Consider the following 16,210-nt stretch of genomic DNA (forward strand, 5'->3'; position numbering starts at 1 on the left):
TAAAAGTAGAAAAGAAATGGCATTAGTAGTGAGAAGGGTCATCTCAGAGATTAAAGAACTGGTGGAGATTTCAAAGGATTTGAAATACAGAGAAATGTAAAAGTATTTTGTGCCCATCTACAAAGGAGCTATAAGAATATAACTATGAAACAATAGTTACAGAAATAGAGATAAGGTTGAGTATCACAATTTAGAAATGCAAAAGAACCTTACAAGTCATTTAGATTTTTCAGATGATGAAGATATGGTCCAGAAAATTTAATTTTGACTTATCTAGAAACACATAGTTAAGTAAAATTTAAATCCAAGTCCTCCAATTCCAAATCTAGTGGTCCCTCCATTATATCACATTTCTTGTTTTAGTTGATCTTGTGGGACTGGAAATAAAAGGTGGAACTTGCAGAGAGGATAAGCAGAAGGATTCCTGCTCTTTTACAATGTCTTCCAACTCTTAATTTCTTGATTTTTTTTTTTTTAAGTAGTGTGCCAGATTTATTCAGTTATTCAAGTATTTCAGTAATTGTCAAGGAATGAATAAATTAGACAAAACCAAATGGATAATTATAAAATAGAAATTTTGTTTAGGTCAGAATAAAGGGAAGTTATAGAAAGTCAGATTTTTAACTTGATACAAAGGAAAATTTCTTATTAAAACTGTCCAAAAGTGGAATAGAAAGTCTGGTGGGATTAGTGAGTTTTTCATTACAGGAAACTTTTAAACAGAGGCTTAAATGGTCTCCTACTTGTCAATGATAGTATAAAAAGAATTTTTTAGCTACTAAATTTATGAAAAATTTAAAATGAGATTTCATAATTCCTTTGAAAATAAAGGAACACATTAAGAAACTATTTTGCCTAATATGACAAAACAAAAAATTGTTTACAAAAATAGAAGGGACCTTTCAGATTGTTTCTATTGTACAAATATGATCCTGACCCTTAAAATAGGGAGAAAGAAAGAAAAAGAAAACAATAGACTAATATTTCTAATCAACATCAATATAAAAAAATTAAAATCTAAATAAAGCTATAGCAATATATTTTAAAAGATAATGCTATGAACAGATTTTTACATTAGTAATGTCTTATTCATTTAAGGAAAACTATCAACAATAAAAGTAATTATGAAAAATGAAGCTACTGTGTTGAAAAAAACTGACAAACATACCATTTCTGTTATAAACATTAGAAAGTATATAAATGGACTTTATCATATTAGTAAGTAGATCTATGAAAACAGCATTATGTGATTTGAAGAAGGGCTAAAGGTCTTTCTAATTGGGTTAGAGGTAAAAAAAAAAAAAAGTCCAACACTACTATTACCTAATATGGTTCTAAAAATACTAACTATAGTAATAAGAAAAGGAAATTTAAGGAGTAAGCATACCAACAATATCTAGGGAATAAAAAAAATCAACTAAAATTAATTGAAAAAGTAACTTCAATAAAGTTATATGACTCAAATCCACATTAATCATCACTATGAAGTTTGTTAAAAAAAAAAAAACTAGCAGGAAGAGAAATGTCATTTAAGCAGCTATGAATTATAAAACGTCTAAGTCCACTTATAAAGGAATAATGAACATAACTAGAAAATTTTTTATGGAAATAAAGACATCTAAAAAATTAGAGATTGTTCATAGGTGGCAGCAAGGCCAGAAGGAAATTCAATGCTAATAAAATTGACAATACTAACCTAAATTTCTTATTCAATGCTATTGCCAAAAGATTACATCATAGAGATAGGAAAAAAAAAAGAATGAAATTCAACTGGAGATACTTTCTCAAAGAAAATAATGAGGAAAAAAGAGGCTAGAGGAGTGAGAAGGACCAACAGCAAAAGATCTTAAACTAAAACTATTTGGTCATGTCTAAAAAATATGGAGGCTGAAAGTGAACCTCAGGGAGGCTATAGTGAAACATACTACTTATACAACATACAGAAGCAAATGAATGGTAACAATTTTTTTAATAAATCCAAAGATCACAATTATTTGAATTTCTAGGAAAACTAGAAAGCAATCTACTAATTCCTATTTGTTGCAAAGATGTTTTTATTTTTTCTAATTTTAATTTAGGAGGGAGGGAAAGGAGGCTAGTGTTAAGGTTGCCAAAGAACTGAAAGACAAATTTTTTTTTTGAAGAATTTTTTAAACATATGAACAGAGGGTAACAGGAAGGCCAGAAACAAACACATAACATGTTATGTTTGCTATATTTATTTTAAAAGGAAGCTGTAGAAAAGCAAGCTATAAAAGGTAGAGTTTTATGTACAATTTTTCCCCATTCTTTGTATATGCAAATACTAATTTTGTTTTGAGTTTTTTTTTTTTTAAAGTTTAAAAATACACAAAAAGATTGTGGCTTCATCAGTCCTGAAGGCAGAAAGACCTGAGTTCAGATCTGGCCTCAGACATGTAACACTTCTTAGCTGGGTGACCCTGGGTAAATTATTCAATCCCAATTGCCTCAGCAGCAAAAAAAAAAAAAAAAAAAAAAAGTGTGGGTCAGCAATGGTTTCTGAAATTATGGAAATCTCCGCCTCATAAATATGAGATTGTGAAGGAGAGAAATATTTTTAATCTGGAGCCACCCCCATGGTATTTGATTCTCCTAAGCCATGATGAAACTCCCATTTCCCCAGCTGCCCATCTGAGGCAATGTTGATGAATTGGAAGGCATGGGATCATGTCATAACCTGGGTCAAATCTTGCCTCTCCTGTTTCCTACAGAGCATTCCCTAAGGCAGTTGTCTCATCTATAAAATGAGCATCCATTTCAGCTTTAGATCTGTGATCCTATCACATATTCTAAAATTGGAAGAGATTTAGAAAATTTAGTCTAGCTGGTTCATTTTAAAGAGAGGAAACCAAGGTCAAAGGACATTAAGTGGACAAATCTATTGATCATTTTTCTGTCCCATTCTGCAGATGGGAATACAAACCTCTACAAGTATAGAGTGACTAAAAGAAGATGTAGTGGTCTCCCTTTCTTGTATTTATCCTCTTTACTAAAAATGAATCTGTAACCCTGACTATGTCATGTAGTTTAGGCAACTCTATAAGAAGTCACAAAGATGCCAGCCTGCACTGGTAGGGACAGTTTCCTCATCTGTAAGCTTCCTCTTCAATGAAATAGTAGGTATTTATTGTCTCTCATTAGAACGTACATTCCTCACAGGGAATTGCTTCATGTTTGTTGTAAGTTCCTGTCGATTATAAAAGATGATGGGGAATTCGAGGGCTGTCACATCCATGTACAAAACTTCTTGTACTTGACATCAGGGAGCAGAACTAAGATCAATGATTGAAAGTTATAGAGAGGCAATTTAGACTCATGGTAGAAGCAACTCTAAGTCTTATTTCAAATCTAATGAGTTTTGGTCATTGTTGCTGAAAATTGTTATTATAGAATGGTTAGGGTCAAAGGATACCAATTAGTTGTCACTCTCACAGTTGGACAATTTCCTGTTGCCACTGGGTAGCAGTGACCTTATCTCTGACATAGAGCACTAGGCTGAGCAGTGGAAAGTACATCTACCCCATTAGAAATGCTGAGGTCTTTATGACTGGACTTCCACCACTCCCCACCACTCATTGCCTTTGTTCCTAACATGCTACTGGCAAAGGTGGAGAAAATCCTGCAACTGTTCTGACTGGATCTACCACAAGTCTGTTACATAACTCAACTGGGCCCTCACTAGGACAGAGGCCATCCTTCTATCCCTCCCCTGTCACTCATTATGCAATTCCACAGCAACTCTTCCAAATCTTCTTATCCCTCCTCACACCTCCCATATCTGTCCCTCAATCCTCTTGGCTAAGAACTCTGCCTCATATTTTATAGAAAAAACTGAAGCCATTCTTCATGAACTCCCTCTTTTTCATCTCAACACGATGATGTGTCCTTATTCCTTCCCAGGCTGACAAGTGATCCCATTCCATCCCATCTCTTCCAATATATTGCTTCATCTTTTTTCTTTCACTTATTTTCACCTTCTTCCTGTCTGCTGGCTCCTTCTCTACTGCTCACGAACTTGCCCAGCCTGACAAAATCCTCAGCTGATCCTTCTATCCCCTCTAGTATCCCATATGGTTCCTGCCCTTTGTAGCTTTCTACAATAGATACCTCCATTTTATCTCTTCCCACTCTTTCCTTAACCTTTTACATTTTGGCTTCCATCATCATTCTACTGAAATGACTCCAGAGTTACTAAATATCTTAGTTGTCATATTTGATGGCTTCAATTCTCATTCTCTTTTGACACTGCAGCCTTTGATACTTTTTTACTCCTTAAGGATTTTTTCCTAAAAAATATCCAGGTTATCCCATCCTGGCTCTCATTCATTAAGCTTCAGTGAGTTCTTGTTACCTTCAGTTTTAAACACAAAATACTCCAGCATTCAAAACTTTGCCTCTTACCTTTTTAGTGTTTTAACACCTTATTCCAAACACATTCTTTAATTCAGTCATGATGGTCTCCTTCATGACACTTCCCCTTTTGTTGGACATTTTTTTGGCCTTCTCCCATGCCTGGAATGCTCTCCCCTTCTCAACCTAGCCTAACTTCTCTGGCGTCCTTATAAGTCCCTTATTTTACAGGAAACCTTCCTCAATCCCTATTAATTTTAGTGCCTTTCCTCTTATTGTTTCCTATTTATCCTGTTTGCTTTCTACACATTTGTTTTCCTATAGTCTTCCCTTTAGCCTCTCTGTTTTTTCAGTGCTTAGCACATTGGTTGGCACATAGTAGGTGCTTAATATTTATTGATTTAGATTTATTTGCAGAAGGCACTGGAAAACAGGATGAAATTGTCCCATCCTGACAGTTGTTGATGTTCTGTGGAAATGGTAGATGGGTCTGTGAAGAAATTAGGAATGATTAAGGAAGATGGAATTAAGAGAAACCAAGTCACTATTAGCCATTCTTCCACTTGTGAAATAGCACCTCTTTGGCCCTCCATCCTATCCACATGACCCCAGAGTATGTGAAGCTGCTGCAAAAGAAGAGATCCCATTTCACTGTTATGATTGCAAGACAGTGCTTTCTGGAATTGAATGGGCCAGTGATGGAAGCTGAGACATTTATTCATTAATGTGAATATCAAATCCCAAAATATGACTTGGGATTAGGGAGAATCTTCAGTTCCTATCCAACTCAGTCCTATTCTTTCCAGCTCATAAACTCATGCCTTCTTCAATTGTTTCCTTTTGAACCTTGCCTCTTCAACCTCTCATCTAGATCTATTCTTTTCATCTTTTAACTTCTTTTACTGCTGCTTTCATGCCTCTTACAACACTAGATTGGGAGGATCTGATATATTTATATATATTTTTTCTTCTGTTTCTAAATCCTCTCCCTGTTGTCATTCTTCAGCAAATTAAAATATCTCCCCCCCCCCCTTTAAACTGGTCTATACCATTTGGTCCAGACTCTGTTGTTATCAGCAATTGCTAAACTCTAGGTTACTTCCTCTCCACACTCAAAAGTTCCTAGTTTGTTATCTTCTCCGTATCCAACTCCTGCATTCATACTTTGGGATTCAGTATTCACAATGATGAGTATCTCAGACATCCAGTTTAATAAAACAATAAATTCTGATCTTCAGTCATTAAATTACAAAGGTGAGATCTAAACCCTAACTTCTTCTCTTTTTTTTTTTTGGACTTATATATAAGCTGCTTTAAATAAACAATCCTGAGAGCTTTTCATTTAAAAATTTAAGCAAAACCTAATTTAAAAACAAAAACAATTGTAACTAGTATGACTTTCCTAACAGAAAAGATGAAAGGAGGTCATCTGGAGCCAACAACCTTGGACCTTATATTTCATCTGGATTTTATTGTTTCCACTTACACTATAAAAATGTGGTCATTTTTCTCTTTTCTTCATTCTTTGCATCAGTTCACTGAAGTCTTTCCCCATTTCTTGAATTCTTTATACTTATTTTTATTTAAAGTAGACTACCATTTCATTATGTTTATATGATACAATTATTAGACCCATAATGTTTATCAACTTTTTCTATTCCATTTTATACTACCGTGAACTTTGATTACTATGACACCTTTCTCTTGATCTCCTTGGGATTACTAGAATGAGTAGACCAAAGGATATTAACAGCTTAACTTTTCTCAAGGCTCCATCAATAATGCACATCTATCTTCCCACAGCTTGTCCAAACAAATCTTTGGAAATGTGTTCATTTCTGAATGAGGAAACTGGGGAGAGTGGCCCAAAGTTGCTCAGCTAGATTCAAATCTAGCTCTCTGACTCCCATTCTAGCATTCTTTCCATTTTTCCATGCTGCCTCCCTATCTTTCTGTTGCCCTGTTATTCCTCAGCCCTGAAGCTTCCCTAAGCATCTTTCCTTAATAACTGAGCTTTTTAGTGCTGCTAAGTCACAAAAGTCTGTCATATACTGCCAATACAAAGTCATGTTATCAAATCTCTAATGGACTGCTGCATGGCAATCTAATTCCTTCATGAATGACACAAGCATTCTTCACAAAACGTATTCCAAATCTCCTTAAGAACCTTTGTCATCCTTATCATCTGTTCAATTAATGAGAAACTTAACTGTTCTCTTACTGAATAAATCAAAGCTAGTCAATCTTATCTTTTTACAAAAAATACATGATATGAAACAGAAATAAATTAAATTGTTATATAAGTAACAACATTACTTACTGTAGTGGCTAAAACACTTTCTGTAGTGTCAAATTGCTCAACTATTAACCAAAAGAAAATGTTCCTGATTAAAAAATTTAAATTGACTAAAGCATACTTATCCTTCCATTAATAGTTCATATTAAATCCCAAACATTACTTTTAATAAAGCACCAACTTCCCAAGGTATGATTTACTAAACCTCTGACTCTTCTGACAATAAATGATAAATATACAAGTTATATTAGACTAATTACGATTAAGGATTTCATTCATATAAGCCAATACCCTTTTTCCTTTGTTGTTCTTCACCCTATTTTAATCCCCAGATTATTTTATCTAGGAAACCACTGAAAGAAAACTTAGTTGAGCCTTCATGCTTTTTGGGAGGAAGGAGACTGCTCAAGATGCAGTCTCACTCCTTCAGAGAGGATTTTGTTGATAATTTTCTCACTGCCTATTTCTTCTAGACTCTAGACTTGTCATGGACAAGATCATGAGAGAGCAGTGTGTGTATGTATCCCTTTCATTTCTAGTGTTCTGGAACTCAGATGGAAGCTCTGAGTAACTCAGAAACTAGAACTCAGGAAGAATAGGGCAGTTCATTGAAACACAGCCCACAGAATATTTTGAATTTTTAAAAAGTCATGTGATGGAAAGAGGCTAAAGGTAGAAATCAAGACACCTGAGCTTTAATCTGGGTTGCTCTAGTTTCTATCTGGGTGCTAGAGGCAAGACATTCTACCCTTTGGAGCCTCCAGTTCCATATCTCTGAAAGACGGAGATAAAAAGTTTTAGCTGCTCTGTGTATCATAAATAGGAGCTATTAATCACCCAACCCTAACAAGAGAATCATTTGCTGGAAAAGGAAACAGTAGGGCCTACATAATAAAACATGGGGAAAGAATGATATGGCTCTTCATATCTAATAGTTTAAGGGGAATTTTGGTGAAGAGCTGAGATGACTTGTAGCTACTTTAACCATCAATATTAAGCTACAGAACAGAAGGTGAGAAAGCAGATTTTATGTTCATATGATCATTCTTGTTTATTGAGGTCTGTTTATTCTCAGTGATGCTTTTTCCTTCAAGTAAACAGAGCAGGCATAAATATCTATAATAAATTTATTGTCTTACAAAAATCATTGTCTAGAAATATGGGGATACAAGAAAAGATGTTTGCAGTCAAGTGCCTGGTAGTCAGCAGCCAGTATGATTCATAAAGGGGATGGGATGAAATAAGTGATTCCATTCCCACCTTCATAACCTTCATAACTGATGTTAAAGCTTTAAACCCAAAATATGAGTCGTGTTCTCAAGCCCAATGCACAATATCAAAGTTTTATAATTAACACTGATTCATCATCACTGAATATTCATCATACCACTTTCACTAGAGAGGTACATGATATGAAGCAAAGTCAAAAATTAATACATTAAATTGTTATATAGGTAAATAATATATTTAACATTGTCTTAGTACGGTAGTATCTAAGGCACTTTCTGTAATGTCAGATTATTTAACTATTAACCAAAAGAGAATGCTAAATACTCACTGTAACACTGTTTAAAAGGGAAAATAAAGGATTCATATTCACTGGCATATTAACATTCAGGAAAACAGGTATCCAATGCTGAGCCTCTAAACCACTGGCAAACTTAGAACAAGCCTCAGACATAAAAAACCAATGTTCCCCTTTTCGAGCTCAAAAGCCATGGCTGGAATTCAAGGTCAGCACCAGAAGCTGCAGGGTCTTTCACAAATCTCTGCTCTGGAGTGCAGAGGTTGCTTACTCATAAAGAGTAGGAAGCACTAACAGACAAAGGGTTTTAGAGACTCACCCAGTAGTAAATAAATTAATTTCTACTTGGAAACTCAGCTGCAAAGTTTTAATTGTCCTTCTGCAAGGACCAGATCTGACCAACGAAGAGTCCACATTATAGATCCAAGGTATCATATCAGAGCAGCTAGGCCATCCCTCATGGGATGTGGCAAGTTAACCAAAGTAAAGGCTACTTTCCCCATCCCATTCTGGTCCTTTTAGTACTTCCAAAACCCTTTTCACAGTTTGCTCACTGATATAGTGTTGATCACAATATGAGAGTAAAATGAAAGATATAGGTGCAATTGGGTCTTTACAATGTTCTAAGGGACTTGATATAGCTGAGAAGCCAAGGGCCACATAAACATAGGAGAAGCTAAGTTAACTGTACAACAGAAAGCATGCATAACAACAACCATGGGTCTGCCCCAATGAAAGTATCTGGGAATGAAGGGTTTGAGGTTTCCTTTAAAAAAACAAAAAAAAAACAAAAATCAACTCTTCAGACAGCATTTTATGAAATGGCCTTCCAAAGGATACTTGGAAAATAGATGCATTGAACAGATAATCCTGTTTTTATATATATAAAAAGAACATTTGTACCTATATTTGAAGCAGGGTATGTAATGGGGAGGCTAGAGAGCCTTAAGACACAGTTGACCTTTCAGTAAATAACCTTATAATTTGCCCATTTCCTTTTCAGATTAGTGGCCACAAGGCAGACTGATGGTCAGGGAAGTCCTTGTTCACCCCACAATATCATAACTGGCTTCCGGTCCTTTCTCTCTACTCCACTGGTGCAGGTGGCATCTCGTTGACATCACTGGTTTTGCTCTCTGTGTCATCATCTGACAGTTCAAGGGATGCTCCCTCAATATGTAACTGGCGCCTGCTGGATCGACTGGAAGAGAAGGTGATTGGACCTCCTCTCCTAATGGGAGAACAGAAAGAGCCATTAGAACCAGGAACATTGACTTAATGCTAAAGTTAAGAAATTGGTTTTCATATGTTCTCAGGGCACTGATATTTGCTGCTTATTTGCTAGAGGTCTAGAGACAGATAGACACACCTACACTTCCCCCCCTCCCCCCCCTCCTCTCTCTTTCTTTCTCTCAGACAGAATCATTTTAACCAATAGAAAACTTTGTTTTCTTGAGATCAATGCCCTAGGACCTAGCCTCGGTCCACATCCTGTGATAGAAGGACCAAATAAACCAATGCCATATGAAATTATACCACTAACTACAAAGAAGTGATACTAGTGGCAATTGGTTTTTTGAAGGGTGGTACTGGTGGTGATTAAAGGATAGGGGGAGAAATAGGACAAATAACCTAAATTTTTGGTTATGATGAGTAACCTATACAGCAAAAAAGTGTTATTCTTTTTTTTTTTTTTTTTTTTTTTTTTTTTTAAAACTTGGAGTCAGAAGATCTGGATTCAAATCTCAGTTCTGTGTGACTCTGGGAAAGGTCTCTGAGCTTGTTTTCTTATTTGTTTTTTTTTTTTTTTTTTTTTTTTTTAATTTTTTTATTATATATATATATATATTTTATAATATTATCCCTTGTATTCCAAATTTTTTTTTTCCAAATTACCCCCCCTCCCTTATTCCCTCCCCCCGACGACAGGCAATACCATACATTTTACATGTGTTACAATATAGTCTAAGTAAAATACATGTGTGTGAATATCATTTTCTTGTTGCACAATAAACATTAGAATCCGAAGGTACATGCAACCTGGGCAGACAGATATTAGTGCTAACAATTTACATTCCCCTCCCAGTGTTTCTTCTCTGGGTGTATCTACCTCTGTCCATCATTGATCAACTGGAAGTGAGTTGGATCTTCTTTATGTTGAAGATTTCCACTTCCATCAGAATACATCCTCATACAGTATCGTTGTTGAAGTAAACAGTGATCTTCTGGTTCTGCTCATTTCACTCAGCATCAGTTGATTTAAGTCTCTCCAGGCCTCTCTGTATTCCTCCTGCTGGTCATTTCTTACTGAGCAATAATATTCCATAACTTTCATATACCACAATTTACCCAACCATTCTCCAACTGATGGACATCCATTCATCTTCCAGTTTCTAGCTACAACAAAAAGAGCTGCCACAAACATTTTGGCACATATATGTCTCTTTCCGCTCTTTAGTATTTCTTTGGGGTATAATCCCAGTAGTAGCGCTGCTGGGTCAAAGGGTATGCACAGTTTGATAACTTTTTGGGCATAATTCCAGATTGCTCTCCAGAATGGCTGGATTCTTTCACAACTCCACCAGCAATGCATTAGTGTCCCAATTTCCCCACATCTCCTCCAACATTTGTCATTATTTGTTCCTGTCATCTTAGCCAATCTGACAGGTGTGTAGTGGTATCTCAGAGTGGTCTTAATTTGCATTTCTCTGATCAGTAGTGATTTGGAACACTCTTTCATGTGAGTGGATATAGTTTCAATTTCTTCCTCTGAGAATTGTCTGTTCATATCCTTTGACCATTTATCAATTGGAGAATGGTTTGGTTTCTTATAAATTATGGTCAGTTCTCTATATATTTTGGAAATGAGACCTTTGTCAGAACCTTTGTTTTTAAAAATATTTTCCCAATTTGTTACTTCCCTTCTAATCTTGTTTGCATTAGTATTATTTGTACAGAAACTTTTTAGTTTGATGTAATCAAAATCTTCTATTTTGTGATCAATAATGATCTCTAGTTCTCCTCTGGTCATAAATTCCTTCCTCCTCCACAAGTCTGAGAGGTAGATTATCCTCTGTTCCTCTAATCTATTTATTATCTCCCTCTTTATGCCTAAATCATGGACCCATTTTGATCTTATCTTGGTATATGGTGTTAAGTGTGGATCCATATCTAATTTCTGCCATACTAATTTCCAGTTTTCCCAACAGTTTTTTCCGAATAATGAATTTTTATCCCTAATGTTGGAATCTTTGGGTTTGTCAAAGATTAGATTGCTATAGATGTACCCTTTTTTGTCCTTTGTATCTAATCTGTTCCACTGATCTACCGGTCTATTTCGTAGCCAATACCAAATGGTTTTGGTAACTGTTGCTTTATAATATAGCTTTAGATCAGGTACACTTAGACCACCTTCCTCTGAGTTTTTTTTCATTAGTTCCCTTGCAATTCTTGACCTTTTATTCTTCCATATGAATTTTGTTGTTATTTTTTCTAGGTCATTAAAATAGTTTCTTGGGAGTCTGATTGGTATAGCACTAAATAAATAGATTAGTTTGGGGAGTATTGTCATCTTTATTATATTCGCTCGGCCTATCCAAGAGCACTGAATGTCTTTCCAATTATTTAAATCTGATTTTATTTTTGTGGCAAGTGTTTTGTAATTTTTTTCATATAATTCCTGACTAAAAAAGTGTTATTCTTAATAAGCATGTTAAGTAAGCTGTTGCTTAGCAAGAAATTGGTTTTCTTCCTCTGGACATGCAAAATTTGCTATGCAGCCAGATTCAGGTGATTGGTAATGATGTGATAACATTTGCTTAGTTAAACTTAGCTGCAAATGCTCTAAAATAGATGCTAATATTTCTTTCATCTAATCGATGAATCATTACTTATGATCTGAGATGACATCAATCTAGTTTCTTCTTTTGCTTTTATGTCCATATTTAATTGTTCTAGAAGAGTACTAAATTGAAAGACAAAATACATGATCTGTTTCTAATTTCATCTTACCAGGATGTAGGTTAAAAGACTAAACTGAACATAAGCATCTTGAACAGATAAACAAGGACAGATGACTGTCAAGTTAGTTTCTTCACCTCATTAGGCCTCAGATGAACTAGATGACCTTCTGAGCTTTCTGCTCTGATGTAAGGTTACTTGTCAAATTTTTATCAACTTAAAGGCAGCCTGACATATAGCTGTGGATCTCAGGGAAGTAAATTCATAAATGAATTGAGTATCATCATTCTGATGTTCTACAAAACACTCAGTAAGATTTGATATAAAAACCAATGTACTTTACATATTTTAGTGTATGTATTTAAAAAAATACAAGTAGATATTGTGATCTGTAAAATAAAAAACTACTTTAAAAACTATTAAATTCCTATCAGTCTTTTGCCATTGTTTTTTCTCAAATGATATTATCATAAGGGCAGCTAATTGGAACAATGGACAGAGTGCTAGACTTCAAGTTAGGAAGACTCACCTTCTTGAATTCAATTCTGGCCTCAGAAACTGACTAGCTGTGTGACCCTGGTAAGCCCCATTTGCCTCTAATTTCCTCATCTGTAAAATGAGCTGGAGAGAAAATTGCAAACCACTCTAGTAACTTTGACAAAAAAAGTCCCTATTTGGTCACTATGAGTCAGACAAGATTAAAACGACTTAAAAAAAACAAAAAACGATTAATATCAGAAAGGGGGGCTGAGAAATTTTTAAGTTAAAATAGGGCTGTAACTAGGAGCCAATTAGAATGAAATAAAGGTGATTTTAACTGAACATCTAAAAGCTGTAAACAAGAATATCCCTGCCTTATCTTATAATGGCTGATGTGAGAATCAAATTTCATAACAAGGACTTATAATTATAAAGTGCTATTTAAAGAAGTTTATCATTATTGAAACAACAAGGGATTATCCAAATTGCATAAAATTTTTTTGCATCATTTTGTTTTTCTTCCCAGGTTATTTTAACCTTATGAATCCAATTCTTTCTGTGCAACAAGAATTCGGTTTTGCACACATATATTGTATCTAGGATATACTATAACACATTTAACATGTATGGGACTGCCTGCCATCTAGGGGAGGGGGTGGAGGGAGAGAAGGGAAAATTCAGAATAGAAGTGAGTGCAATTACCAATGCATATGTACTGTCAAAAAAAAAAAAAAGTTTAAAAAGTTATAATTATAAAATTAATTTAAAAATGTAAAAAAAAAAAATTCTTGCATCAGATCTTGCTTAAGAAGAGCAGACCACTGGGGTGCTCAGAAAAGAAATCCAAATAGTGATCAGGCATTTCAACTGTAATGGTCTTAGATGTAATAATATCACTTTTATTATAGTCCAAGTCAGGTCAAATAAGGCTCTCTGAACTGATGGTGCTGATTTTTCATTTGCATCTCTTGTCGATGTCATTAGAGCAGAGGTAAGTATTTCTTGATGTAAAGGCATCCTTGCCAGCACCCAGAATGAAAGGCATCAGATCAGTTAACAACCATTGCAATACAGCTTGCATGTGATGATACCATGAGTGCCAATATCTGTCAGAAAAGCTGTCTGCCCATTTCATATTTGTAAAGTTTAACATAAACTCCATAAGAATTTTAAGTCTGGTCTTCTCATAGGCTCTGGTTTATGTTTCCCTTACATTTGATTAAATCTTTAAAATGTTGCCAGAGCTTCCCAAAGCTTTCATTAGGTATGAGGTACTGGATGCACATTACCTTATACAAGATGGCAGCTACCAACATTAAGTTTGAATCTGAAAAGTGCCATCTGACGTTAGGCCTCCTTGTCTGTATGTGTGCACTGACCTCAGCCTGTTTTTCAGAGTAGTGACTTCCCGGCTCAAGCCTTCATTGGCTTCTATGGCATCATCCAGTTCACGCTGGAGTTTGCGTCGGGAGGCGTTAGCCCGGGTGGCCTCCTCTTCTGCTTCTTCAAGCTGGCGTTTGAGCTGCTTCATTCTAGCATTGGCTTTCTCCATCTAATAAAGATAATTATCCCAAATGGTTAAAACAGAAATTTATTAAGATTGAGTGGGTAGAGTGAAAAATGACCATCTTTCACATTCAGGCTAATTAGAACTTGGAAAAGGAGAGGGATTCATGGAGTGGGGCACACACCCAAGGTAGGAGACTCCAGAGAGGTCTTAATAAGTACTTGGCTCTCAGAAGAGGAAGAGGAGGCAAAAGCTTCCGAAGTTAGTGGATTTCTTTTCTCAAAGTCAGACAGTGACTATGAAATGACTAGACCGACTTTAAAGAATTATTATTGTCACCAAAGATTACAAGGTAGCAAAGAGAGAGAGGATTTGATCACTTATAAGAGACTATAAGAATTCGTTGCATAAGTGTTCTGAAGAAATGGAAACTTGAGTTTTGATGTGAGGCAAAGAATTGATTTGATATCTTCTAGTTCAGAAAGCCTGAGGTAGAATCATATTTACAATCACTTCATCTTTATTTTTTTGGGTTTACTGTTGATTTTTAATATCATTCTCAATACCATCTAATAAGAAAAGCTCAAGTAAGCAGAACAAATGAATTCACTGACCATGTCTGATAGTTTATGCCTTGCCTTTCTTCTAAAGATAAGGTTATTATGATTGTTTCATTATTAGTACTCAAGTTAAGATTGGTTATAAGATTTCCTCTTGTTTGCCTTTGTATTATCACCTTTTAAAAGTAAACATTTTTTAACTTGCCCTAATTTGTTTCAGAACACCTTAAGCTTCTTTTGAATTTTTATGAGTCCTCTTCAAAGTACACTAATACTGAGATTAATAGCTTAATCAATAAACTGAAGCATTGTTGTTGTGTTGTGTGTGTGTGTGTGTGTGTATGTATGCAGAACAGAACTCCATCTCTTTCTCCCAAATCCATTCCTCTTCCTAATTTCCCTATTAGTCATACTGGTTTATAACCTAGGATTGTCATCATTGTCAATGCTTCCTTCTCTCTGACCAAAATTGTACCCAAACCTCTTCACACTCATATCCAATTGGTTGCTAAGGCTTTTTTGTTTCTACCTTCCTGACATCTCTTGTCAGGGCCCCTTCTTTAATACTATCACCATCTTACTGAAGGCTCTTATACTTAGACTGTTGCAATAGATTCCTATCTTTTTTTTACACCTTAGTTTCCTTCCATGTACTCTGTGATGTAGTGACAAAAATTCTGCTGTTTTTCCAACACAATAATCTTTTTTGTAATTACAGCATTTTCATTAGCTATCCCCTATCCTTGCAATGATTTCCCTTCTCATGTTCATCTTCTAGCTTCCTTTGCTTCTTTCAAGTCTTAGATGAATGTATACTTTTTATAAGAAAACTTTCCCAGTTTTTAATCCTACTGCTTTCCCTCTGTACAGATCTTTTTTGTTTTATAGTTGCTTAAATGTTGACTCTACCCCTAAGGTTGTGAACAATTTGAGAGCAGGGACTGCCATTTATTTTTCTTTATAGCTCTAGAGCATATATAGGGTGCTTAATAAATGCCATTTTAATTGTCTGGTTAAATTATAGGCTGCTCCACAAGACAAGATCTTTTTGAAATAAAATCAAAAATGTTATTTTTAATATAAACCTACATTTCAGTTTTTTTTGTGGGAGGAAAGGCTGATTAGGAAAAAAAAAAACCAAACCCACAGACTACATGGAAGACAAAAATAACAACTTTAACAATAATTATAATTGTGTACAGTTGACAGGCATCCCTTTGTAAATCCCTACTTACTATTTAATATTCAATTTATCCACTTTAAATAAATACAAATGCTTCAAAGATTCTTAGAAAAAATTGTCTAACATAGGAATGGGTATTAGGCAGAAGGAGCAAAAGTAAATGTTTTAAAACAACAAACAGAAATGGAGAGAAATTTTTTTTGTTGAAAAAATTTTAACTTTAGATTGACATAGCTGAGTATTTGCTCTATAAATGATACATCTGATCAAAAAAGGGAAAAGATCTACTGTTAACAATGGAATGATGGTATGGAAAAAAGAAATACTT

General features: G+C 34.9%; 2 protein-coding genes across 2 annotated transcripts in view; one reads left to right on the forward strand and one right to left on the reverse strand.

The window, feature by feature from the left end:
• Window positions 1–16,210, forward strand: part of NDEL1 (nudE neurodevelopment protein 1 like 1) — a 100,478-nt gene that overhangs the window by 82,092 nt on the left and 2,176 nt on the right. The gene's annotated exons all lie outside the window — the stretch shown is intronic.
• Window positions 7,693–16,210, reverse strand: part of MYH10 (myosin heavy chain 10) — a 185,257-nt gene continuing 176,739 nt past the window's right edge. The window contains 2 exon segments of the mRNA XM_074311912.1: window positions 7,693–9,423; window positions 14,012–14,184. Coding sequence (XP_074168013.1) covers window positions 9,279–9,423; window positions 14,012–14,184 — 318 coding nt within the window. The 3' untranslated portion in view covers window positions 7,693–9,278.

Source organism: Sminthopsis crassicaudata, chromosome 4, assembly GCF_048593235.1.
Source record: "Sminthopsis crassicaudata isolate SCR6 chromosome 4, ASM4859323v1, whole genome shotgun sequence".
Taxonomy (NCBI): domain Eukaryota; kingdom Metazoa; phylum Chordata; class Mammalia; order Dasyuromorphia; family Dasyuridae; genus Sminthopsis; species Sminthopsis crassicaudata.